The sequence below is a fragment of the Papio anubis genome, chromosome 7 (assembly GCF_008728515.1).
Source record: "Papio anubis isolate 15944 chromosome 7, Panubis1.0, whole genome shotgun sequence".
Classification (NCBI taxonomy): domain Eukaryota; kingdom Metazoa; phylum Chordata; class Mammalia; order Primates; family Cercopithecidae; genus Papio; species Papio anubis.
Window position 1 is genome coordinate 104,838,946 of NC_044982.1, and position 24,915 is coordinate 104,863,860.

The following is a 24,915-nucleotide window of genomic DNA, read 5'->3' on the forward strand; positions in this document are numbered from 1 at the left end:
TGGGTCACTGACGCGGTTTCGATTCCAGTGAAAAATGCTCGGGTTCGGACTGTCCCGTGACAGGCGGTGCGAGCAGGCCAGGCCCTCGCCCGCCGAGCCCTAGGACCGCTGCCGCCGACTGCCATGGAAGACGAGCAGCCCGACAGCTTAGAGGGCTGGGTGCCTGTCCGGGAGGGCCTCTTCGCCGAGCCCGAGAGGCACCGGCTGCGCTTCCTGGTGGCTTGGAACGAAGCGGAGGGCAAGTTCGCTGTGACTTGTCACGACCGCACCGCGCAGCAGCGACGGCGGCGCGAGGGGGCCCGGCTGGGGCCCGAGCCCGAGCCCGAGCCCAAGCCCGAGGCAGCCGTGTCCCCGCCCAGCTGGGCCGGCCTGCTCTCGGCCGCAGGGCTCCGCGGCGCGCACCGGCAGCTGGCGGCGCTGTGGCCGCCTCTGGAGCGCTGCTTCCCGCGGCTGCCGCCGGAGCTGGATGTGGGCGGCGGCGGCGGGGCCTGGGGTCTGGGGCTCGGCCTGTGGGCTCTGCTGTGGCCGGCGCGCGCGGACCCCGGCGAGGCGGCGCTGCAGGAGCTGTGCGGGCAGCTGGAGCGCTACCTGGGCGTGGCGGCCGACGGCTGCGGCGGCGCCACAGTGCGCGACGCGCTCTTCCCGGCTGAGGGCGGCGCGGCCGACTGCGAGAGCCCGTGCGAGTTCCGGGAGCGGGCCTTGCGCGCGCGGTGGGTCGAGGTGGACACGCGGCTGCGCCAGGTAAGAGAGGCCGGGCCGCCGGCGTTCGTCCCCGCTTCCATGGCCTGGGACCCTGTGGGAGGCTCCCCCGGCGCCGAGAGCCCTGGCTGACGGCTGACGGGGAGGAGCCGGCGGGCGGAGAAGGCCGCGGACTCCCCAGTGCCCTCACCTGCGCGGGACCGCTGCGGGAAACCGGCGGTAGCTCCGGGAGGGCCTGCAGAGAGGACAAGCGAAGTTAGAGCCTAGTGTACTTGCAGCTGGGAGCTGGGCTAGGCCCCCAACCTTTGCCCTGAAGATGCTGGCAGAGCAGGATTTTGCAACGGGAAATGCCAGAAATATTGCAAGCAAAACTGAAAACAACCCATCCATGTAGGAAAGAATAACACGGACTAAATGTAAGCAATTCTAAGTCTGTGTATGAGGGGACGTCGCGAATGGGATAGAAGAAATGGCTTTTAGGAGATAGTTTTGTTTTGAGTAATATATACTTAGTCAAATGGAAAGCCAGCAGAAAGTGAACTTTATTCATCAGTTTGGAATAACCGCATTAGTGCCCTTTTAAGCTTGAAAGAGGTAGTTTGAGAGAGAGTAATTATTTGAGTGGTAAACCTACTGAACCTAAGGGGATGGGGAAGTACAAGTTCATAGAAGGGTTTAGGAGAAAATATGCCTTCTAAATCCACACTCACAGTTTACTAAGGAGAGTCAGGCTGGAGTCTCGGCTCACTGCTGTTATTAACCTGAATGGTTTTTTTCTGTGCATTCTTTTGAGGAAGGGGAGGTGAAGAGAAGAATTCAGCCTAAGCTAAATATAGAATAAGCTTTCTAAATTAAAATGATTTTATAAAAGGAGCTCGTTAGTGGGGTCATTTTTGTACTGTGGGTTTTATGTGTAAATATCTACACACCCACTTCTCATGTGTTGATTTCACTTTATGAGGAAGCCACAGGGGAGTTTCAGGCCAGTCAGCGTTTGATCTTCAACTTTATCATTTTCACCTTAGGATATGAGGTGAAAAATGATATCATTTTGAATCAGACTTGTTTTTTACACACTCGGTTTCTCACAGAGATAGGTGGTTTCTCCTTAAAATCGAACATTTATATAATGTATTTTACTGTAGTTACTATCAGAAAAGTTATAGTTTTCCCAAATTTAAGTTCACTCTGGGGTACTATAGCATGAATGTAGTTCATACTGTTGAGCTAGCTGTTCACATTAGTGTAGTTCACGTATTTATTTGGAACTTAAAAATGAGGGGTTGGGAGGGGAAGAAGCTTCAATTCAAAACATGTCCAAATATATAATTTTAATATTTATATTTAGAAAAGCAATTGATTCTAGAATTAGATCAATTGCTAGTATTGCTAGGATATATAAAATGAAGCTGAATGTTTTAACTCTGAAAGTTTTCTGAGTAGTCTAAGAAATAAGGCTGAAATGCATCACTTGCCTTAAGTTTACTTTTGCGTGTGTGTCTTAATTTTGTGCAGCGAGGCTTTCACTTAAAAAAAATAATAATATTATTATTACCTGGATAAAAAACTACAGCTGAAAGTAGATCACTTTCTCCTTAAGCAGAAGGATGGAAATAGAAGAATTTAAGAATGTATTAGTTGAAAAAAATCTGTATTATTTGATTTTCTCTTCTTGCGGGAGTAAAATAATTTCCTACCAAGTGAGTCCACCTAGATTATACACTGTTCAGTTTATTTTCTGCCTTGCCCCAGAAGCTGTAACCAGCAGAGACTGGAACCACAGTTGAGGCTCTGTAAATGAGTTCACTGCTAAGGGCTTACTGGGACTATTAACCTGGGACATGAAGAGAATCAACATGCTGAAGTACTTGGAGACAGCTCTGTAATATTTTATGAGTTCTTTTTTTATTTAAGACGGAGTCTTGCACTGTCACCCAGGTTGGAGTGCAGTGGCGCCATCTCGGCTCACTGCAAGCTCCACTTCCCGGGTTCATGCTGTTCTCCTGCCTCAGCCTCCCAAGTAGCTGGGACTACAGGTGCCCGCCACCACGCCCGGCTAATTTTTTGTATTTTTAGTATAGACAGGGTTTCACTGTGTTAGCCAGGATGGTCTCGATCTCCTGACCTCATGATCTGCCTGCCTTGGCCTCCCAAAGTGTTGGTATTACAGGCGTGAGCCACCAGGCGTGGCCCTTAATGAGCTTTTAAAAGGAATACAGCCTCACAAAACCTTTACAGTCAGAAAAGTCAAATGAAAAAGTATCCACAACCTCAAGCCTTCTTTTGGGTCCTTTCCGCTGCATACTTAGCGCATAGTTGAGATTAAGTTTTGCACTCTGCCTCTCCATTTAATATTATAAAAGTCTCCTTTTTTTTTTTTGAAATGGAGTTTCGTTCTTGTTGCCCAAGCTGGAGTGTAATGGTGCTATCTCCGCTCACCTCAACCTCCGCCTCCCAGTTTCAAGCGATTCTCCTGCCTCAGCCTCCTCAGTAGCTCGGATTACAGGCGTGTGCCACCACGCCCAGCTAATTCTGTATTTTTAGTACAGACGGGGTTTCTCCATGTTAGTCAGTCTGGTCTTGAAGTCCTGACCTCAAGTGATCCACCCGCCTCAGCCTTCCAAAGTGCTGGGATTACAGGCGTGAGCCACTGTGCCTGGCCAAAAGTCTCCATATTATTGAACAGTCTTCAGAAGCACAGTGCTGAATGACTACAGTAATAATATTCTGCCATGGATATATCATACTTTACTTAACCATTCTTGTTTTATTGGGCATTTTTGATGGAGGATAACATTTTCCTATTTAATCAATATTTAAAATTGATGTATTAAAAGTTGAGAACATGAAGGTTTCTTTTGTTTAGTTTAGTTTGTTGGGTATGTATTAAATATACTGTCCTGATTCGAGCTTTATTCACATTTGCTTTCTAGGTTATTCAAGGACACGGAAAAGCCAACACCATGGTAGCATTAATGAAATTGTACCAAGAGGAAGATGAAGCGTACCAGGAATTAGTTACTGTGGCAACCATCTTCTTCCAGTACTTATTGCAGCCATTTAGGGCTATGCGAGAAGTTGCAACTTTATGTAAGCTTGATATTTTGGTATGTTTTTTTTTAAATTTTTATTTTATCAGATTCACATTTGTCATATATTATTTCTTTATTTATACTTAATGTTCAGTCTCTTTTTGTTTGGATTTGCCCTTATGTTTATTTATTTACTTATTTATTGATAGAGAGGAGGTTTTGCCATGTTTCTCAGGTTGGTTTCGAACTCCTGAGCTCAAGCAGTCTGCCCACTTCGGCCTCCCAAAGCATAGCATTACAGGCGTAAGCCACTATGCCTAGTTCACCCTTATGTTTAAATGTTGAATTTATATTTAACATTGATAGAAAATGAAGACATTTACGTTGGTCATCTTAATAGCTTAAGATTCCTACAGATTTGAAAGAGTTAAATGTTTTTTCTGGCAATTAATTTTTTTTTTTTTTTTGAGACAGGGTCCCCCTTTGTCAGCCAGACTGGAGTGCAGTGGCATGATATTGGCTCACTGCAACCTCCTCTAGGTTCAAGCAGCTCTTCTGCCTCAGCATCCTGAGTAGTTGGGATTACAGATGTGCACCACCATGTCCAGCTAACTTCTTTTGTATTTTTAGTAGAGATGGGGTTTCATCATGTTGGCCAGGCTGGTCTTGAACTCCTGATCTCAAGCGAGCCACCCGTCTCAGCCTCCCAAAGTGCTGGGATTACAAGCATGAGCCACTGAGGCCGGCCTGATGAATTGTTTTTGATGTGATGTTTATTTGCTTCAGCTTGTTTTCCTCTAAGGACTCATGCAGATTTCTTAAAATAGGATGAAAATTTAAATAGCAGGACCCTAGATTGTAATTCAGTAACTTAAATTTTAGTAAATGCTGTTATCGCTCTTGCTTCATTGAGCCATCAGACAACCTTGTGACGCCATTCAGAAAAGGCATTCTTATTCCAGTGTTACAAATGAATCTAGAGTCCAGAGGAGTTAAATAGCTTGCCTTGGGTCTCAACAATGAGAATCAGAAGCACCCACGAAGTCTCTTGATTTCTGCCCCCTGCACTGGGCCATCTTTCCACATATAATCTCATGACCCCTGCCAGATGATTGTACTATAAAAATAGTATCACATTTAGATGAAACTCATGCCACTCTAACCTGTGGATAAAGTTGTTCTGTTCATTATTTTGAAAGTCTATTATTTGGAGAGTCTACTTCTTGCATATATTTTTCCTTTTTTCTTTTTTGAGATGGAGTTTTGCTCTTATTGCCCAGGCTGGAGTGCAATGGTGCAATATTGGCTTACCTCAACCTCTGCCTCCTGGATTCAAGTGATTCTCTTGCCTCAGCCTCCCAAGTAGCTGGGATTACAGGCGTGTGCCACCATGCCTGGCTAATTTTATATTTTTTTAGTAGAGATGGGGTTTCTTCATGTTGGTCAGGCTGGTCTCGAACTCCCGACCTCAGGTGATCTGCCTACCTTGGGCTCCCAAAGTGCCGGGATTACAGGCGTGAGCCACCGTACCCTGTCTATATTTTTCCTTTCTTTAAGTAACAGCTGTTTTAAGATATCATTCACAGATTAAAGATGTATAATTCAGTGATTTTTAGTATATTCAAAGTTGTGCAATGATCATTACTATGTAATTTCAGGACATTTTCACCTCCAAAAGAAACCCTGTACCCATTAGTCACTCCGAACCCTGGGCAACCACCAGTCTACTTTCTGTCTCTGTGGATTTCCCTACTCTGGACATAGCAACAGCATTATTCAATATGTGGTCCTTTCACTCATCTCAATGTTTTCAAGGCTAATCCATGTTGTAGCAAATATCAGGATTTCATTTCTTTTTATTGCTGAGTAATATTCATTGTGTGACTATATCACATTTTATTCATCAGTTGATGGACATTTGGGTTGTTTCCACTTTTTGGCTACTATGAATAATTCTGCTGTGAATGTTTGTGTGTAAGTTTCTGTGTAGACATATGTTTTCATAGCTCTTGTGTACATACTGAGGAGTAAGATTGCTGGGTCCTATGATTACTCAATGTTTAACCTTTTGAAAGACTGCCAGATGGTTTTCCAAAGTGGTTGCATCGTTTTATATTCCCAAAAGCAGTAAATGAGGGTTCCAATTTGTCCACATCATCACCAACACTTGTTATTGTGTGTCTCTTTGGTTACAGCCATCCTAGTGGGTGTGAAGTGGTATCTTGTTATGGCTTTGATTTGTAATTCCTTGTCGGCTAACTTGTACATATTTCTTATGCTTTGTAGAAGAGAAATTGCAAATTGGATGACATAGCAGCACATGTCTTACTTCAGGCTGTTATAACAAAGTACCACAGATTAGTGGCTTATAAACAACAAAACTTTTTTTCTCACAGTTCTGGAGGCTGGATAGTCTAAGATCAAGGTGCTGGCAGATCCAATGTATTGTGAAGGCCAGTTTTTTAATTTGTATAGGACTGTCTTGCTGTGTCTTCATATGGTGAAGAGCAGAGAGAGAGAGATCCTATGTCTCCTCTTCTTTTTATATGGGCATTAATCCCATTCTTGAGGGCTCCACCTCATGACCTAATTACTTCCCAAAGGCCCCATCTTCAAATACCATCACACTGGAGATTTAGACTTCAACATATGCATTTTGGGGGGACCCAAACATTCAGTCCAATACTAGTATGTTATAAGCATGAATATACAGATATTTTCTTTTAGGTGATTATATTACATATCCCTAAAAGAAATGATAACAACAGCTAACACTTAAGTGCTCTGTTCCAGGCCCTACATTGTGTGCTTGATAACACAGATCCCTTATTTAAACAATTGTGTATTATTATTACTAGAGAGAAGCATAATTTGACAACGTTCCTCTCTAGAAAAAGTTATTCTAGGCATGTGAAGTGAAAGTCGGTTTTTTTTTTCCCTTTATGCCCCAGAGTGCCCTTTTGTCTTCAGGTGGTGCTCAACTTAGAACCTTATTCATACGCAGTAAGGGACTGCTGAATGAATGAAAATTTAATTGACTGAGTAGTAGTATACTGAGTAGTAGTATAGTTAATCCATGTGACCGATTTCCTTTCAATTTCCTAATGGCTCTACATAACTATTAGCTGTTACTAAGACAGTTTTCCCTTCGTCTGTAGAAGTCCTTGGATGAGGATGACCTAGGTCCTAGAAGGGTGGTTGCCCTGGAGAAAGAAGCTGAAGAATGGACCAGACGGGCTGAAGAAGCTGTTGTCTCTATTCAAGATATCACAGTGAATTATTTTAAGGAGACAGTAAAAGCATTAGCAGGTGATAATTTAAAAAATGCTATACAAAGATATATGTAATTGATTGTCATTTTATTCACATACCATTTGAGTCCCTCTTACTCACTAGGCACTATGTTTTCTCGGCGCCGAGAATTCAGTGTCAAGCATTAAGAGACATTGTACAGTCTGGTGAAGGGAGAGAAATCTTAATTATTCATTGAAGCACATGGAAAATGGCAGTGACAATAAATGGCACAAAGAAGAGAGACATGCGGCTCTGAGGGTCTGTGAGAGAGAAATTGGGCTTGATCAGGGTGGTGGTCACTGAAGGCCTCTGAGTAGTGGCGCTTGTCCCAGTATCTGAAGGGTATATGGAAGTTGAGAGAAAAAAAAAAGTGAGGAGTATTCCAGGCAAAAGGAATAGCACTGGCAAATGTCCCCTGGCGTGAGGGAAGTTGGCAAGTAGGAGCTTAAAGAAAACCTGCAGGGCTAGATCACAAAGAGTGTAGGACAATGTGGTATGAGGGAAAATGCTGGCAAGACAGGCGGGGTCAGACCATGCAGGGGCTTGTGGGCTGAGTGAAGGACTTTTTTTTAGTCTTAAATAATTGTTGATAAAAACACCAAATAGGAAACAACTTAATGTCTATCAGTTTGTTAAGTTTTGGTACATTCATAAAACAGAAAACTATGTAGCTGTTAAGCATGATTCTTGATTTTTTTTATGAGTGGCAAGAGTTTCTGATATATTGTGCAGAATCAACAAGATATAAAGCAGAATGATGATCCTAGTTTTTTGGTCAAACTATCCATATGAGCCTGTCTGTCTAGCTAGACATAGAAACAATATGGAAGCAAGTGTGCCAAAATATAAGAAGCAGTTGCCTCAACTAGGTGAGATCATGACTTACTTTTTAAAAATGGAATGCCTAAAATTTTATATCAAGGGCCATGTATTATTTTTATAATAATAAAAAAGTTAATAAAACAGAATTTCTTTTAAAAAGGATGTTCTGCTGATAGAATGGAGGCAATAAAGAAAGGATTAGTTCGTGATAAATGTTTCCCTTTTTAATGAGGTGTAATTATATTTTATTTTTATAATCCAACAGTAATGCGGAAAGAAATGGAACAGGATGCGAAGAGATTTGGCCAGGCTGCCTGGGCCACAGCAGTTCCCAGGCTGGAAAAACTTAGGCTAATGCTAGCTCGAGAGACTCTGCAACTCATGAGAGCGAAAGAGTTGTGTTTAAATCACAAAAGAGCTGAAATTCAGGGAAAGGTAAGACAAAGATAAATGTAACTTTGTTTTAAAAATACACTTTTATTTTTTAAAAATTTTGTATAAATAAAGGATACAAGTGCAGTTTTGTTCCATGGATATATTGTGTGTGGTGAAGTTTGGGCTTTTAGTATAATCATCACCTGTATAATGTAATTGTACCCATTAAATATTTCTCGTCCCCCCTCCCACCCTCTTACTGTTCTGAGTCTCCAGTGTCTATTATTCCACACTGTCTGTGTATACACATTACTTAGCTCCCACTTATAAGTGAGACCATGTAGTAAAGGACACTTTTATTTTTAGATAGCACTTTTCTTTCCAGGCATCGTTAAAGAGCTTCTTTTCTTCACTTATTCCAACACCATCTTCTACGGAAGGTTAGACATAGTTTTCCTTTGGTTAAAATGTTTCAAAATACCATATTGTAGGATTCACTTTATAGTAACACCGAGCTCAGTATTGAAGTGGGTACTGTACTTGAAAATCAATCCAGCAATGTTTTCAGTACAACTTTAAAATAATCAAAGAGATACTTCACTGAAGGATCATAGTCACTTAAATTTTTTCCTATGATCTTATGACTTTAAAGCAGAAAACACTGTAAACACCTGTCTTAGTTGGCTCAGACTGCTATAACAAGATTAACTATCACAGATTTGGTGGCTTAAACAACGGACATGTATTTCTCACAGTTCTGGAGGCGGGGAAGTCCAAGATCAAGGTGCCTGCAGATTCACTGTCCAGTGAAGATCATCTTCCTGTCTGGTAGACAGCTGCCTTCTTAACTGAGTGCTCATATAGCCTTTCTTCTGTGTGTATGTTTAGAGAGAAAGAAAATGATCCCTGTCTTTCTCTTCTAATAAGGGCACTAATCCCATGATGGGGGTGCTATCCTTTTGACATAATCTGAACTTAATTACTTCCAAAGGACCCACCTCCAAATAACATCACACTAGGAGTTAGAGTGTCAACATACGAAATTTGGGGGGACACCAATATGCAATACATAATAATACCTCATTGCCATTTATGTTTCTCAAAACCTAAATGTTTTCCTCTGTTTCAAGGATGATATAAAGTATTTGCATCACTAGATGAAATGAGTTTCTTTCCTATTCGCTTTTTTATATTTAGTGCTGAACAAGGAATAGAAAATAGCTATAATGCTTCTAAAGTTTGTTTTTAATATACTAATTTATTTTAACTTATTTTTCTTTTTTCTATGAAAATAAGATGGAAGATCTTCCAGAACAAGAAAAAAATATAAATGTTGTAGATGAATTAGAAATACAATTTTATGAAATTCAGTTAGAACTATATGAAGTTAAATTTGAGATATTAAAAAATGAAGAAATACTGCTTACTACACAGTTGGACTCCCTTAAAAGACTTATAAAAGGTAAAATTTATATTTAAGTATATAGATTACAATGTTTAAATTATAAATTTAAGGAAATATCATATTATCAATTACTTTTTGTAACTTATAACATCTGCAAATTTCCTAAAGTTTTCCTTCAGTGGTTTATTATTCAAATAATATATTCATTGTTAACACATAGCAAAACAAAGAAAGAAAAATGATTATTACCCGAATCCCATCATCTAGACAGGCTTAGTGGTTGGCTGGGCACAGTGGCTCATGCCTATAATCCCAGCACTTTGGGAGGCTGAGGTGGGCGGATCACTTGAGGTTAGGAGTTCAGACCAGTCTGGCCAACATGGTGAAACCCCATCTCTACTAAAAATACAAAAATACTAAACCCTGTCTCCACTAAAAATACAAAGTCTGGTGTGGTGGCACGTGCCTGTAATCCCAGCTACTTGGGAGGCTGAGGCAGGAGAATGGCTTGAACCTGGGAGGCGGAAGTTTCAGTGAGCCAAGATTGTGCCACTCTACTCCAGCCTGGACGACAGAGCAAGACTCCGTCTCAAAAAGGAAAAAAAAAAAAGAGAGACACTTAGTGGTAACAATTTGCTCTATAACTTTGTAGATTTTAAAATATGCTGATATAGAAAAATATAAATTTTTAACCAAAACTAACCAAGTGCGTAACATCTTTTTAAAAAATTTTTAATTTTTATGGGTGCATAGTAGATATATATATTTATGGGTTGCATGAGATATTTTGACACAGGCATACAATGCATAATAGTCTTTTTCATTTAATACATAATAACTGGCTTTCTATTTCAGTGAATAATAAAAGTATCAATATTTTAATGGCTGCATAGTATTCTATTTTATGGATATACCATGATTTCCAAATTTCAGCTATTTTGAACAGTAGTGTAGTGAACTTTCCTTTACCCATGTCTTTGAGTATAGGACAGATTATTTCCTTGGAATAAATTTCTAAGGATGGAATTACTGAGTCAAGGGCAATGTATATTTTTCATTTTGATACATAACAATACCATAATCATCTGAGATACATTTTTCCTCACCTCTGTATTATTTTCTGATTTCCAAATTTCATACTACATAATGGCCCTCTAGATAGGTTGTACATTTAAAATGATGCTCCCAGGCTGGGTGTGCTCACACCTGTAATCTCAGCACTTTGGGAGGCTGAGGGGGCAGATCATTTGAGGTCAGGAGTTCAAGACCAGCTTGGCCAACGTGGTGAAACCCTGTCTCTACTAAAAATACAAAAATTAGCTGGGCGTGATGGTGGGCGCCTTTAATCCCAGCTACCTGGGAGGCTGAGACAGGAGAATCGCTTGAACCTGGGAGATGGAGATTGCAGTGAGCCGAGATGGCACCACTGCACTCCAGTCTGGGTGACAAAGTAAGACTCTGTCCCCCCCAAAAAAAAAAGAGAAAAGAAAGATGCTCCCATCAGCAGAATATGAGTGTGTATGTTTCCCAGACTCATGCCATTCTTTTGCATTTTTGTTTACTTGACAAAGGAAATGACAGTCTTCCAATTTTCGTTTATTATGAGTGAATATTGAAAAAATTTTGTATGTTTACGAGCCATTTGTACTTATTTTATGAAATGCCTATTCATAGTCTTTGTCTATTTTTCTTTGGAATATTTCCTTTCCACATTAGGAATAATATCCTCTGTTTTCTGTCATATGTTGCAAATAATCTCTCCTTGTCATTTGCATTTTCTTGCCTTTCAGAAATATTTAATTTTTATGAAGTCACATTTATCAATTTTTTTCCCCTGTGGCTTCTGCTTTTAGTATTTTGTCTGGGCAGTATTCTCCTATCCCAAAATTATGTCAGTATATACTTATGTCTTCTTTTTGTATGTTTATGATGTTGCTTTTTAAAACATTTAATTATTTAGTCCAGGTGGAATTTATTTTGATTGTGGTAGGAACTGAACCTTTCCCTCAAATTGTTAAGCAGTCCCAATCACTGATTTTAAAAACATTTTCCCTAAATGTTTAACATTTCTCAAGCTAAACATTAGATTGACTTTGGTCTGTTTCTGAGTTGTTCTCCTCCATTAGTTTGTGAGTGGCTCTGCTGCTGGCTCCATACTGTTCCCATGACTGTACCTTGGAAGCACATTATAGGGTCTGGTAAGGCAAGTTAACCCCCCATTACTTCTCCACAAGTTTTCTGACTGTTTTCACTCCTTTATTCTTCCAGATGAAATTTAGAATCAAGTTCAAAACAAAAACTCGTTGGAATTTTGATTGTGATTTTGCTTAAAATTAGAGATTACTTTGGGGAGAATAGTGGTCTTTGCAATTTTGAATCTTCCTACCCAAGAACATGGTATGTCTCTCTCCATTTATTTAAATCTTTTTTCCTAAATTTCCTCCAAGTTTAATAAAGTTCTTCACATAGATCCTGAACTTTTAGTTTAATCCTGAGTATTCACAATTTTTTGCAGTAGTTTCAGGTTATAAGCGTTTTACATATTTAGGGAAAAAATTACATTAAAAAAAGAAGTTAACCTGGAAGGATGCATGCCAAATTGTTCATAATGTTTTTCCTCTGAGAATGACTCAGAAGGTTTGGGGAAGGAGCAAGAAAATTTCACTGTTTATTTTATGTACTTCTGGAGGGTTTGAATTTGTTACAGTAAGCGTGACTTTAAAAAAATCAATATGTAATCAAGATTAAATATGACTAAGGCATCTTAATAATATATTGCTGGTAGAATATAAGTTGCCTTTCTGGAGTGCAGTTTGGCAATGGGTATCAAGATCCTTTTGTCTGCTAAGGAAGTGATAAAAAGTGTACACAAAGATTTATACAGAGATGTTCATCACAGTGAAATGAACAATAATGGAACATTGGAACAGCCTAACAACATGGATTGCTTAAATTAGAGAATACTATGCTGCCATTAAAATTTATCTTTAAAAAATTTTTTTTAATTTTTGGAGATGGAGTCTTGCTCTGTTGCCCAGGCTGGAGTGCAGTGGCACGATCTCGGCTCACTGCAACCTCTGCCTCCCAGGTTCATGCTGTTCCCCTGCCTCAGCCTCCCAGGTAGCTAGGATTATAGGCACACACCACTGTGCCCAACTAATTTTTGTATTTTTAGTAGAGACAGGGTTTTGCCATGTGGGCCAGGCTGGTCTTGAACTCCTGACCTCAGGTGTTCTGCCTGCCTTGGCCTCCCAAAGTGCTAGGATTACAGGCGTGAGCCACTGTACCTGGCCTAAAAATTTATTTCCATCCCATGGAAAATGTTCTTTTAGAACTCCATTGATATGTGTAGCTATATAAGTAGTATGTGTGTGTATGTGTGCATGTGTATATATGTATGTCTATATATACATGTATATATACATGCATACACTACTTACATGTATATACACACATGCTACTTACACACATGTATATAGTCATGTATATATACATGTATATTTTTTATATATGTTAATAGTGCTCAGTGGTGGGATTACAAGTGATCTTTATTTTCCTTACATTTAAAAAAATTCAGTGCATTTTTAAAAATAATAAAATGTGTTTTAAACAATCATTAATACATTTTTAGAGAAACAGAATGAAGTTGTCTATTACGATCCATGTGAAAGTCCAGAGGAACTTAAAGTCATTGACTGTGTGGTGGGGCTGCAGGATGATAAGAATTTGGAAGTGAAAGAACTCAGAAGGCAGTGCCAGCAGCTGGAGTCTAAACGGGGCAGGATCTGTGCCAAAAGAGCCTCTCTCCGGAGTAGAAAGGTAGATACGCTCAGAGCGGCTTTCTTTTATTTTCTCTTCCAGAAATTTATTCTTGTATGAAGGATAAAGAGGTACTGAAATAAGGTTTTTACCAACACAGTGATTACTTTTCTGTACTTATCCATGGCTTATGTACTTATGTACTTATCCATGACTATAGTTAAAATGCTTTTAAATGTTTTTCTTAAAAATATTTTTTTTCTTTTAGGATTTAAGCATTTAGCAAATCTCAAGGTTTTAATTTATTCATTCAACAACTATTTGTTGAATGCCCATTGCATACACAGACACTTTATTTTTATTTTTTTGAGACAGAGTCTTGCTCTGTCACCCAGGCTGGAGTGCAGAGGCATGATGTTGGCTCATTGCAACTTCTGCCTCCTAGGTTCAAGCGATTCTCGTGCCTTAGCCTGCCAAGTAGCTGGGTTTACAGGCATGTGCCACCACGACCAGCTAATTTTTGTATATTTTGTAGAGACAGGGTTTTGCCATGTTGGCTAGGCTGGTCTTGAACTCCTGACCTCAAGTGATCCGCCCACCTTGGCCTCCCAAAGTGCTGGGATTACAGGTGTGAGCCATCGCCGCTGGACCACAGGTACTTTAAAAACCACAATAGGTAGAAACTCTATTTCTAATAACCAACTATAACAATTCTAAATATATTTTACTGTAAATTATTGAGTACACAAAACAATTACAGATAATATTCAGCTCACCTCAGACCTTATATTTGGTGATTTTTTTCTTAATTTTTAAAAATCCATGAATACATAAAAAGATAACACTAAGAAATTTAATTTTTTCCAGCAGAAAAGGAAGCTTCTATATATCATTTTTATACAGACTTTTATATGTATTTACTCATATTTACTATACTTTTCTCTTTTTTTTTTTTTTTTTTTTTTGAGACAGACGGAGTCTCGCTCTGTCTCCCAGTCTAAAGTGCAGTGGCGCGATCTCGGCTCGCTGCAACCTCCGCCTTCCGGGTTCAAGCGAGCCTCCTGCCTCAGCCTCCCACGTAGCTGGGATTACAGGCACCTGCCACTACATCTGGCTTTTTTTTTTTTTGAGATGGAGTCTCGTTCTGTCGCCAGGCTGGAGTGCAGTGGCGTGATCTCGGCTCACTGCAACCTCTGTCTCCAGAGTTCAAGCGATTCTCCTGCCTCAGCCCTAGAGTAGCTAGGATTACAGGTGCACGTCACCACACCTGGCTAATTTTTCTATTTTTAATAGAGATGGGGTTTCACCATGTTTGCCAGGCTGGTCTTGAACTCCTGACTTCAGGTGATCCACCCGCCTCGGCCTCCCAAAGTGCTGGGATTACAGGCGTGAGCCACAGTGCCCGGCCACATTCGGCTAATTTTTTACTTTTAGTAGAGATGGGGTTTCACCATGTTGGTCAGACTGGTCTTGAATTCCTGACCTCAAGCAATCCACTTGCCTCAGCCTCCCAAAGTTCTGGGATTACAGGTGTGAGCCACTGTGCCCGGCCTACTATTCTAATTAGAATTAAGAAAACATGAATATTGTGATTTTTGTAGCTTACAAAAATGTTAATTACTCTTCCATCTAAATACAAATAGTTAAAAAAAAACTTGGCTAGGTGCCGTGGTTCATGCCTGTAATCCCAGCACTTTGGGAGGCTGAGGTGGGAGAATCACTTAAGACCAGAAGTTTGAGACCAGGGACAATACAGTGAGACCTCATCTCTGTGGTGTACACCTATAGTCCCAGCTACTCAAGAGGCTGAAGCAGGAAGATCGCTTGAGGCCAGGAGGTCGAGGCTTCAGTGAGCTATGATTGTACCACTGCACTTCAGCCGGGGTGACAGAACAAGACCCTGTCTCTAATAAAAAATAAAAATAAAAAACTTTGTTAGAAGAGTATATTCTTTATATGCTCATGTTTAAGAATTGTACTTCTGGATTTAGGAACTGTTATTCAGAGGATTTGAAGATATACAGGCATTTGCCCTTTGCTCCACATTTCAGAAAACCCATGAACCCAGGAGTCTCCTTTGGCACTTCCATGGTGCTGTGGATGAAGAGATGCCTCTACCTCCTTGGCAGTGTTATATGTATATATATATAAAATGCTCCTATGCCTTCTCTTATCCAGACTTGGAGCAGTAACCTTCACTCTAAAGATATAATCACTCCCCCACCCCATTTAGAGGAGCTCTTTCCACTGATTCTGGAAATGTTGGAATTGGAAAGCACTCGGTTAATAGAATGGTAGTTGAGGTGAGCTCTCAAGTTGGGTTCAGATCACAGCTTGGCCACTTAGGTAGCCATGTGACCTTAGGCAAATTACTTAAATCTCTTTTGAGCTTACAGTTTTCTCATCTTTTAAAAGAGGATGATAGGCCAGCACAGCACCCGTAATCCCAGCTACTTGGGAGGCTGAGGCAGGAGAATTGCTTGAACCTGGGAGGCAGAGGTTGCAGTGGGCTCAGATCGCACCATTGCACTCCAGCCTGGGCAACAAGAGCGAAACTCAGTCTCAAAAAAAAAAAAAAAAAAGGACAATAGTGGTAATAATACAAATTTCATGTGAGGATGAAGTAGTATAAGGCATGAAAAGTACTTGGCATTGAGGCTAAAACCTACTCAGTAAGTGTTAGTATTATCTGTGAGTATTACTGTATTATTTTTTACATAGATTAAGGAGCTTATGTACATATAGCCTATTATATATTGGTATAGTGAGTGGTTAAGCACAAGTGAAACACAGTTATAATTTTTTAGGTATTTGTAGGTTGCTCTGCTTTTGTAGGTACGCTTGGAAATGTAATTAGTATTTATAATGTTATGGGGAAATGTGTTTAAAACAATCTCATTAAAACATTGTTGGGACACATCCCATTTAAGAGTGGGGGCTCCCTATATGTCCTCTCATGGGTTGGTGGATTATTTTTCATCTCTTAAAGCACTCTGCTGGGAACAAATTATTTCCAGAAGCAGCCAGGCAACCCTCATCATAGACTGTGGAGGAGACAGTACCATTGGGCCACACCAGAACTGGGCAGTGCTTTTTTCTTTTAACCTTTTATGCTATACCAGGGTAACATTAAAAACCATGTAGGTGATTTGTATTGTTCCACCAGGATCAGTGCAAAGAAAATCATCGGCTCAGATTGCAACAGGCTGAAGAAAGCATAAGATACTCTCGTCAGCATCACAGTATTCAGATGGTGAGTCTCCTCTGAAGGAAAATGTTCTGTGTTTGTGTAGCGTGACATGTAGGCCTAGACTTGTGGAAACTGGAATTGCGCTGCCCTGGACCTGCAGCTGTCAGCCATTTGCCTCCAGGCCTGCAGCCTGGGCGCAGCTTTGGGGTGGTAATGTTGGGGTACGAGACATTTTTTGTAATGTTGAGCAATTTAGAAATATACATTTGTTTAAATATAGAAAAGAGACAAGATAAAAGAAGAGGAGCAAAAGAAAAAAGAATGGATCAACCAAGAACGTCAAAAAACACTCCAACGATTGAGAGCATTTAAAGATGTAAGTTCTATAAAAAGTCACCTCATCTACACTTCTGGGGAAATAAATGAAGACCACCCTAAAAAAGAGGAAAGTATAAAGTATTAAGAACAGGTCATGCAGAACGTGAACATTTTAAAAATACCATTATTTCTGGTATATCAATAAAAAACAACAAAAATAGAATATCAGTGATTCAAAACCCATGATATAAAATAATTACTGTTTTTGACATCACAACACGCTTGGGTTCCTGCTCTGCACTCCTGACTGAGTAGTCCTAACTGGCACTGGTGGTTTAGATTGGCAGGGAAAACTGAAAACTGTTCAACTCCCTTGATTTAGCTGGCATTTCCCCTCATTTGTAATAAACAGTTCTTTAAAATGTTATCCAGGCAGCATTGTGATATAAGTGTAGTGAAAGTGCCCTGTTAAAAGTAAAATGGGTTTGTTTTTTTTTTTGATATCTACAACTTTCCTTTTTCTTTTTTTTTTTTTAAAGTATATACTTATGAGGATAATGTTATTTTTTATGCCCTCTGTTACAGGCCTACATTTGTATTTCCTCCACAAAATGATCCTGAGTCTGTAATTTTTTTCCTATTTCTTGACTTTATTATTAGAGATAAATTCCTTTAATTAAAAAAAGCTGCTATGAAGATTCAAAAAATAATTTTTTGCTTTTATTATTTTTAATTGACACATAATAACTGTACATATTTATGAGGTATAGTGTGATATTTTGATACAGGTATATAATGTGTAATGATCAAATCAGGGTAATTAGCATATCCATCACCTCAAACATTTATCTAAAGGTAAATAGGTTTTTTAAAACAATATAAGTAGGGAGTCAGGCACGGTGGCTCACGCCTGTAATCCTAGCACTTTGGGAGGCTGAGGCGGGCAGATTGCTTGAGGCTATGAGTTTGAGACCAGGCTGGGCAACGTGGTGAAACCCCATCTCTACTGAAAATACAAAAATTAGCCGGGCATGGTGGTGCATGCCTGTAGTCCCAGCTGCTTGGGAGGCTGACGCACAAGAATCACTTGAGCCTGGGAGGCAGAGGTTACAGTGAGCCGAACTTGCACCACTGCGCTCCAGCGTGAACAACACAGTGAGATTCTTCTGTCTCCAAAAAAAAAAAAGAAAAAAAGTAAATAGGGGCTTTAAGAATATCATTGAATTTACTGACTATAAAACATAGACCTGCCTTCATTCCCCAGCCCCATCACAAAGACCCAAGTTTGTTGTAGCCCCAGAAAAGGAAACAACCCACTTTGTCCCAGAAAAGATTCTGGAATAGGTATCTGATGCCTTTCATATACCCGGCACCATGCTAGGCACTTCACATTCACTCTCACTTAGTTCTTGAAACAGCCTTGTGAGATAGTTTCATCACCACTTTACAAATGAGTTACCAAGGTTCAGAATAGTTGGTTACACAACTTAGTTCAAGGTTAAACAGCAGGAATTGAAGCCAGGTCTTACTCCAGGGCCACACAGGGCTTCTCAGCTTGGGCAACACATCCAGATCCTCTGGAGAGCTTCTTCTAAGTACTAAGGCCCAGCCCCACCCACAGAAATTCTGATGTGACTGCCCTGGATCGGGGCCTGGGTGTGAACTGCAGTGGAAAGCATGAATTGAAGGAGCTGCATGGATACTAGATAAATGCAGAGCCAGTGAGCTGGAGAGGAACTGGCTGGTCGCCATCACCAAGAGAGTTTCGATGAACAGAGTGGAGTCAGTGTAGAGGAAGGGATCCAAGGGCAGCCAGCCCGTCTCCTTAGCCCTCACTCAGATCAAGGAATTGTTTGGCAATACAGAATATTACTTTTTCATGTGTGGGTGATATGAAAATGGGAGGGGTAGGCAGATTTAAAATGACAGAATCAGGCCTCCTAAGCTCCCAACGACCAACAGGAACAATTAGTTAAATGCTAACAAGTTCACCCAAAATTGCGATACATTACTGGTTTTCTAGTCCAAAAAAGCTCGTATGGAGGTATGCGCTTGCATGGGGTGACAGGAAAGTCTGTGTGGCTTAAATTTTGGGTAAAAGAATTTGAGAATTCAGTTTCCTTCAGCTTAATGAGCCACCTGTGTGACAAAAGCTTGTGGGCTTTTGGCATGTATGGACAGTGGCGTCCTGTGTAGAATAAGGGAGTTCTGTGTTTACCAAGAAGTGCCACCCTTAAAGGGGACATAGCCAATTTGAGCACATTTGGAAGGGAGGAAGTAGGAGAGGGAGAAAACTAGAAATAAAATCATGTGATACATGGTATCTGTTGAGATCAAGGAAGTTTTTTGAATATCTGAAGGGCTGTGTGAGGTAAAGGATTTAATTTATCGTGGGTGGACAGAATGCCTGTGCAGTATAAGGCAGAACTCGGCCAGGCGCCATGGCTCAAGTCTGTAATCCTAGCACTTTTGGAAGCTGAGGCAGGCGGATTGCTTGAACCCAGGAGTTTGAGACCAGCCTGGGCAACACAGTGAGACCCTGTCTCTAAAAAAATAAAGGTAGAACTTAACAGTCCAGAGTCACAGTGACATGCTGCAGCCGGGATGCCACAGAAAGCATCTTTGGGTGGTTCAGGGAACCCCATCAGGCATGACCTGATCAGTTGGATGGAGATCAGTTGGGTGAGCACTGGCGTTTAGCCCTCTGGCCCAGTTTCTGGGATTCGAATTCTGCTGGCATGCTCTCTGACAGAAGGCTGCAGGACGGCAGCTGCATGGCTGTGTCTGCATCAGGGAGGTTTGGGGGCTTGTTGCCATGTTGCTATTTGTCCTGAAAGGAGCAGAATGTAAGGGAAATGGAAATACTCCTTGAGTTTATCATGGATTGCATGGTGTGTGTGTGTTTGCATTAATAGGGTCATATTGAATGCATCCTTTGCCAGTTTCTTTAACTTAGGTTTTTGAGATATATTCATGTTAATATGTATAGAGCTAGTTCATTTTAATGAGTTCATGGTATTACATTTTATGTTTCATTGGCTAATCAGTGCCTTCTTTAGGGACCTCCTCTCAAGATTCGCTCTTTGTAGGGCTAGGTTTTTCTTTATCAAATGAATACCTGAAAGACCAGAACTTTTTCAATTTACATTTTCTTAATTATGAAATTAACTCTAAGCCTAAAAGTAAGAGAAAAGAAATATCCACAGCGTTTGTTATAGCTGCCACTTGGATGTCCACTGTGCTGGCATTTTTCATAGAACTTTTCTCATTTTTAATCATAATACATATTTTATATCTGGTTTTCACTGAACACTGTATCATCTGATTTTTTCAGATGTTTCAGGCGTTGTACTATTTCACTTTTTATGGCTTTTTTTTTTTTTTGAGACAGAGTCTTGCTCTTTTGCCAGCTACTTAATATTTTGAATAGATTTGTCACACTTTTTTCAACTAATATCCTATTATTTGTATTTTAGCATTTCTAATTTTCCATACTAAAAATTGATGACTATTTTCCTCTATATGTATGCTTTCGTATCTTCATTTTACTACAGAGAAGGTAATACTTGATCAAAGGATATAAATGCTTATCTTTTAATCCATGAAAAATGGCTTCGGTGGCAAGGATGGCTGTACAAACAAGAAGGAGCCACTTTGTGAATTAGACCATCCATGCATAGAAACGCATGTGTTTATAGATTTCTAGAAAGTTTCAGCATTTTGATGGTATGAACTTGTGGCAGATTCCTCACCATGGTTTTTCATTTTCAGAAACGCCTAGCTCAATCTGTCCGAAACACCTCTGGCTCAGAACCTGTGGCTCCAAACCTGCCAGGCGACCTTTCCCAGCAGACATGCTTGCCAGCTTCCCAGGCTGTGTCAGTAATTCACCCGTCCTCTAGGAAAACTAGAGGCGTTCCCCTATCGGAAGCTGGTAACGTGAAAAGCCCCAAGTTTCAAGACTGTCATGGAAATATCCCTGTCCAGGTTTTTGTTCCAGTTGGTGATCAAACACATTCCACATCCAGTGAGGAATTGTCACTGCCACCACCTCCTCCTCCTCCTCCACCACCACCCCCACCCCTACCCCCACCGCCTCCTCTCCCTGCTCTGTCCTCATCCTCTCAAGCTGCAACTCATCAGAACTTAGGCTTCCAGGCTCCAGTGAAAGATGACCAGCCACTTCCTCTAGTGTGTGAATCACCTGCTGAGAGACCACGTGACTCCTTAGAAAGTTTTCCATGTCCAGGTAATCCACTGGAATTCTGTCCCTGCTCCCCCATGAGTTGTTAAGCTGTTGAAGCATTCTAGCTTCAGAAGCCATCATCTTCAAATGGAAATCATTTTTATAATTCTCTGTAGCCTTAAAATATTCCAGTATTCGCTGCCTTGAGTATCATTATTCTTTCATTGCAAAGTTAGTATAGTATAGCCTAAATCTGGTTTCATAAATGTTAATTCAGTTTGAAGAAACCATCTCTATACATTTAATGATCACATGACTTGGGATTTCTGAGGTGGTTAAAGTATCAACCTATTTGAAGTTTCTTAAGACTTCAGTATGTATTTGATTTCTGCCATTGGAATACTTTTCAATACGGTTTTAAACTATGCTTACTGTTGCATCTCTGAGTCCTTTACAGAATCCAGTTATTGTATTTTAAGCAGAATACTGGTTGGAAATTACTGTAGAAGCATATTAGCCAGAATGCAGAAGGCTGTTCTTGCAGACTGACTAGCACACTGGGAACCCTTACTGTTGGAAGTCTTTCTAAAGTGTAATGGATCAGAAAGAAGAAGTGGGCCACTTGTCTTGGCAAGTGCAGTACACTGAATGCTCTTGACAATTTCTTTAATAGGGCTATAGTTCTCAGAATTCGAATTATGGCTTTAGACATTAAGTTTTGAGGAGAATGGCCTGAATCTGCCTAGACTTGGAGCCTATTGCTTTGGGGGGTGTGTGTGTGCACTTTAGAATAGCCTAACAAAATTTATGTAAATTTGTTTTTAAAAGTATGCTTAAGCACCTCCACCTAAACTGTGCAAGGTTACTGTATTAGGTGTTATGAATGATATAACAGTTCCAAACTGATTCTGGTTAATTGAGCAATCTGGCTATTCTGAGTTCAGAGCTTCACTGTACCTAGAACCAGGTACAAATGAAAATGTCCAAATACTAGGTGAAGACCCAATGGCCTGTTTCCATGGGGTTTGCAACAACTGTCCTGTGAATGAAAAGTAAAGAGTTTGCATGGCTGTGTCTAGATCAGACTTTGGATGTGGGCAGATCTTTGTGGGGTGCCACATTCCCATCCCAGATTTAATGCACATGGTTTTGGGAAGTTCTGTTCAACTCACAAACACTGCTAAATCACAGGAAAGAAAAAGAAAGTGTGAATTTGCACCAGAGAATGCCCTTGATTGTGAAACCTGTCTCATTACCCCCAGAAGGAAATTGTAATAAGGAGGTATAGGTTTAAATCCAAAGCAAAATAGCCTTTTGTTAGCCACAGCATGGCCTTTCAATCCTGAACTAGAATTGATTATTAATCTTGAAGCCTTACCTGGAAGATCTCTAAATTAGTGGCCACAGTCAGGCCTGTCTCCAGTGGGCGATAAAAGATTTTACCCTCTCAGGGGTCTCCAGGTGCCAGAGTGAAAAATAGCTTCTCCTTACTAACGCCTTGAAGCTCTGATCTAATTTGTGTTTTGACAGCATTTCACATACTCAAAAATAAAGTATGTAAGCCACCTCAGGGTAATGTAGGTGGAATTAAACACATTATATATAGAAAAATGTGCCAGTGCCACCCCTCCGGTGGTGGTTCATTGAGTTGCCGGTTAAAGTTTTATTTTAAGCCTTTTCATGTGTAGAAACCTACTCACTTCATTGTCATAGAATGAGTCATCACTGACTAATAGCCAAGACTGAAGTTAAATTGAGCAGGATAAAATTTTTTAAAAAAGATTTTTAGCTGGACAGGGTAATGAAGGAGATACAGCTTCAGAGGTATCCTTCAGAGGTCATGTACAGTGGGTGAGACTGTTCCACCCCAGGCTTCCGTAACTCTCTTCAGGATGGGAGGGACAGATCACATTTGTCTTGAAAAACAGTAATTCTAACAAAAGTTGTGCATGCTTGTTCCTGTCAGTGGCTATGGATTTGAAGAAGTTAGCAGAAAGAAAGTGGTTAAGCTAAAACATGAGCTATTCAGCTATCCTGGATTCAACCAGGAGGCTTATTGTTAGCAGGTAATCAAGGCATTTGCTTAACGAAGTGATTGTTTGTTTAAGTCATGGTGTTAACTGATGTGAGATTTAACAATTTCATAGCAATAATGTTCTGGGAAGGGAATGTGTTTTCTTGATGGTACTAGCTCTGCTTACTCAATTTCAGGATCTATGGATGAAGTGTTGGCCTCCCTAAGGCATGGCAGAGCTCCTCTCCGGAAGGTGGAAGTGCCAACGGTGCGCCCTCCCCACGCCTCAATCAATGAGCACATTCTGGCTGCCATAAGGCAAGGGGTCAAACTGAAGAAAGTTCACCCTGATCTTGGCCAAAACCTCGGCAGCAAACCAGCTAGCAACAGACGCACTAGTGACCTTGAGAGGAGCATCAAGGCCGCACTCCAGAGAATCAAGAGGGTGTCTGCTGGCTCTGAGGAGGACAGCGATGAGCAGGACCCTGGCCAGTGGGATGGTTAGGCTCAAGTTCGACAAAGGTACCTGCCACAGTAGGCTTGAATAAAGTGGGTGAGGCTAAGACCTATTGAAAAGCACACTAACAGGGTGCTGGTAGGCGGGCCACATAACAGCCCAGAAGATCAGCAGGGTCTTGTGTGGGATGCTGCAGCTTTTTTTTTTTGTCTTTTTGTTTTTTTGAGACAGTCTCGCTCTGTCGCCCAGGCTGGGGTGCAGTGGCGCGATCTCGGCTCACTGCCAGCTCCACCTCCCAGGCTGGGGTGCAGTGGTGCGATTTCGGCTCACTGCAAGCTCCACCTCCCAGGTTCAAGCAATTCTCTGCCTCAGCCTCCTGAGTAGCTGGGATTATAGGCACGTGCCATCATGCCTGGCTAATTTTTGTATATTTAGTAGAGACAGGGTTTCACCAGGTTGGCCACGCTGGTCTTGAACTCCTGACATCGTGATCCACCTGCCTTGGCCTCCCAAAGTGTTGGGATTACAGACATGAGCCACCGTGCCTGGCCAATGCTGCAACTTTTGTGTGACGCAGTGACTCTTAAAACTGGGGAGGGAAGTAGAAATGAGAGTTGCACACACCAGCCCATAGGTGGGATGTCAAGACCCAATTGGAAGTGTTGGTGGCCTAAGAGAAGAGCACTTACTTCTCACCATGGGTGATCTAGAATTGTTCCCTGATTCTGAAAGAAGTTTACACTACTCTGGTAAGCAGCACTATTAGACTACTGACTGTGGCCTCCTGTGTATATGGAATAGTGATTTCTCAGATTTATAGGTTTGAATGTGAATGTTATTTTATCAATAATCAGAATAAATTGCTTATATTCAGCAGTTATTTTAAATATTTAAATGAAATTTATTTTAGGCACCAAGCACTGCATAAACTCATAATAAAGAACTATTTACAATGCATTAGCATCACTCATGGGGTAATGAAAACATACCTTAGCTGCTGTAAAAGCAAAGCCTTCCGTGCCTGGGTGGGCTTAAAGTTTTTAATAAGGTTTTAGCAAAACATTTGTTTAAGTGAATACTAAGGATGGAGGAATAGTGTTATTTTCCTCAGGAACTGAAAATATTTCAGTCTCATGTTGAAATATTTTCTCCCCCTTAAATTTTTAAAATTGGTAAAGGGGAAGGGACTGATGCAAAACAGTCCATTCATTTCTCAGACTGTGCAAGCATCCTCACTAACCTTGTCACCCTCACTCAGGTGATGTTAATCCTGGGTTTCCACAGAACAAAAGGAATCTACCTCGTTTCCAAAGAAAGTCCTGATATAGAACAGAAATCTTCCTACTTCCAGTGTCTTTTTGTTT

General features: G+C 40.8%; 1 protein-coding gene across 3 annotated transcripts; it reads left to right on the plus strand.

Moving 5' to 3' along the window:
- The first annotated feature begins 9 nt into the window (after positions 1–9).
- Positions 10–24,506, plus strand: WHAMM (WASP homolog associated with actin, golgi membranes and microtubules). 3 transcript variants are annotated; one of them, XM_009210815.4, is made up of 10 exons: positions 10–741; positions 3,633–3,806; positions 6,890–7,040; positions 8,113–8,282; positions 9,519–9,684; positions 13,259–13,446; positions 16,553–16,639; positions 16,857–16,952; positions 20,666–21,143; positions 23,292–24,506. In XM_009210815.4, the coding sequence occupies exons 1-10, from the start codon at positions 124–126 to the stop codon at positions 23,597–23,599; spliced, it is 2,436 nt and encodes an 811-aa protein (XP_009209079.2). In that variant the 5' UTR covers positions 10–123; the 3' UTR covers positions 23,600–24,506. The 3 variants fall into 3 exon arrangements, 2 of the variants coding, with proteins under 2 accessions (XP_009209079.2, XP_031524258.1); XR_004185065.1 differs by lacking the exons at positions 16,553–16,639; positions 16,857–16,952; positions 20,666–21,143; positions 23,292–24,506 and adding an exon at positions 11,896–12,024; XM_031668398.1 differs by lacking the exons at positions 16,857–16,952; positions 20,666–21,143; positions 23,292–24,506 and having other exon boundaries at positions 16,531–16,639.
- Positions 24,507–24,915: the final 409 nt, after the last annotated feature.

Bases quoted from the DNA above. Each gene is read 5' to 3' on its own strand.
- WHAMM (XM_009210815.4), top strand. From the start codon at position 124: ATGGAAGACGAGCAGCCCGACAGCTTAGAGGGCTGGGTGCCTGTCCGG. The intron at 742-3,632 runs GTAAGAGAGGCC...TTTGCTTTCTAG, and splicing joins TGGACACGCGGCTGCGCCAG to GTTATTCAAGGACACGGAAA. The intron at 3,807-6,889 runs GTATGTTTTTTT...CTTCGTCTGTAG, and splicing joins TATGTAAGCTTGATATTTTG to AAGTCCTTGGATGAGGATGA.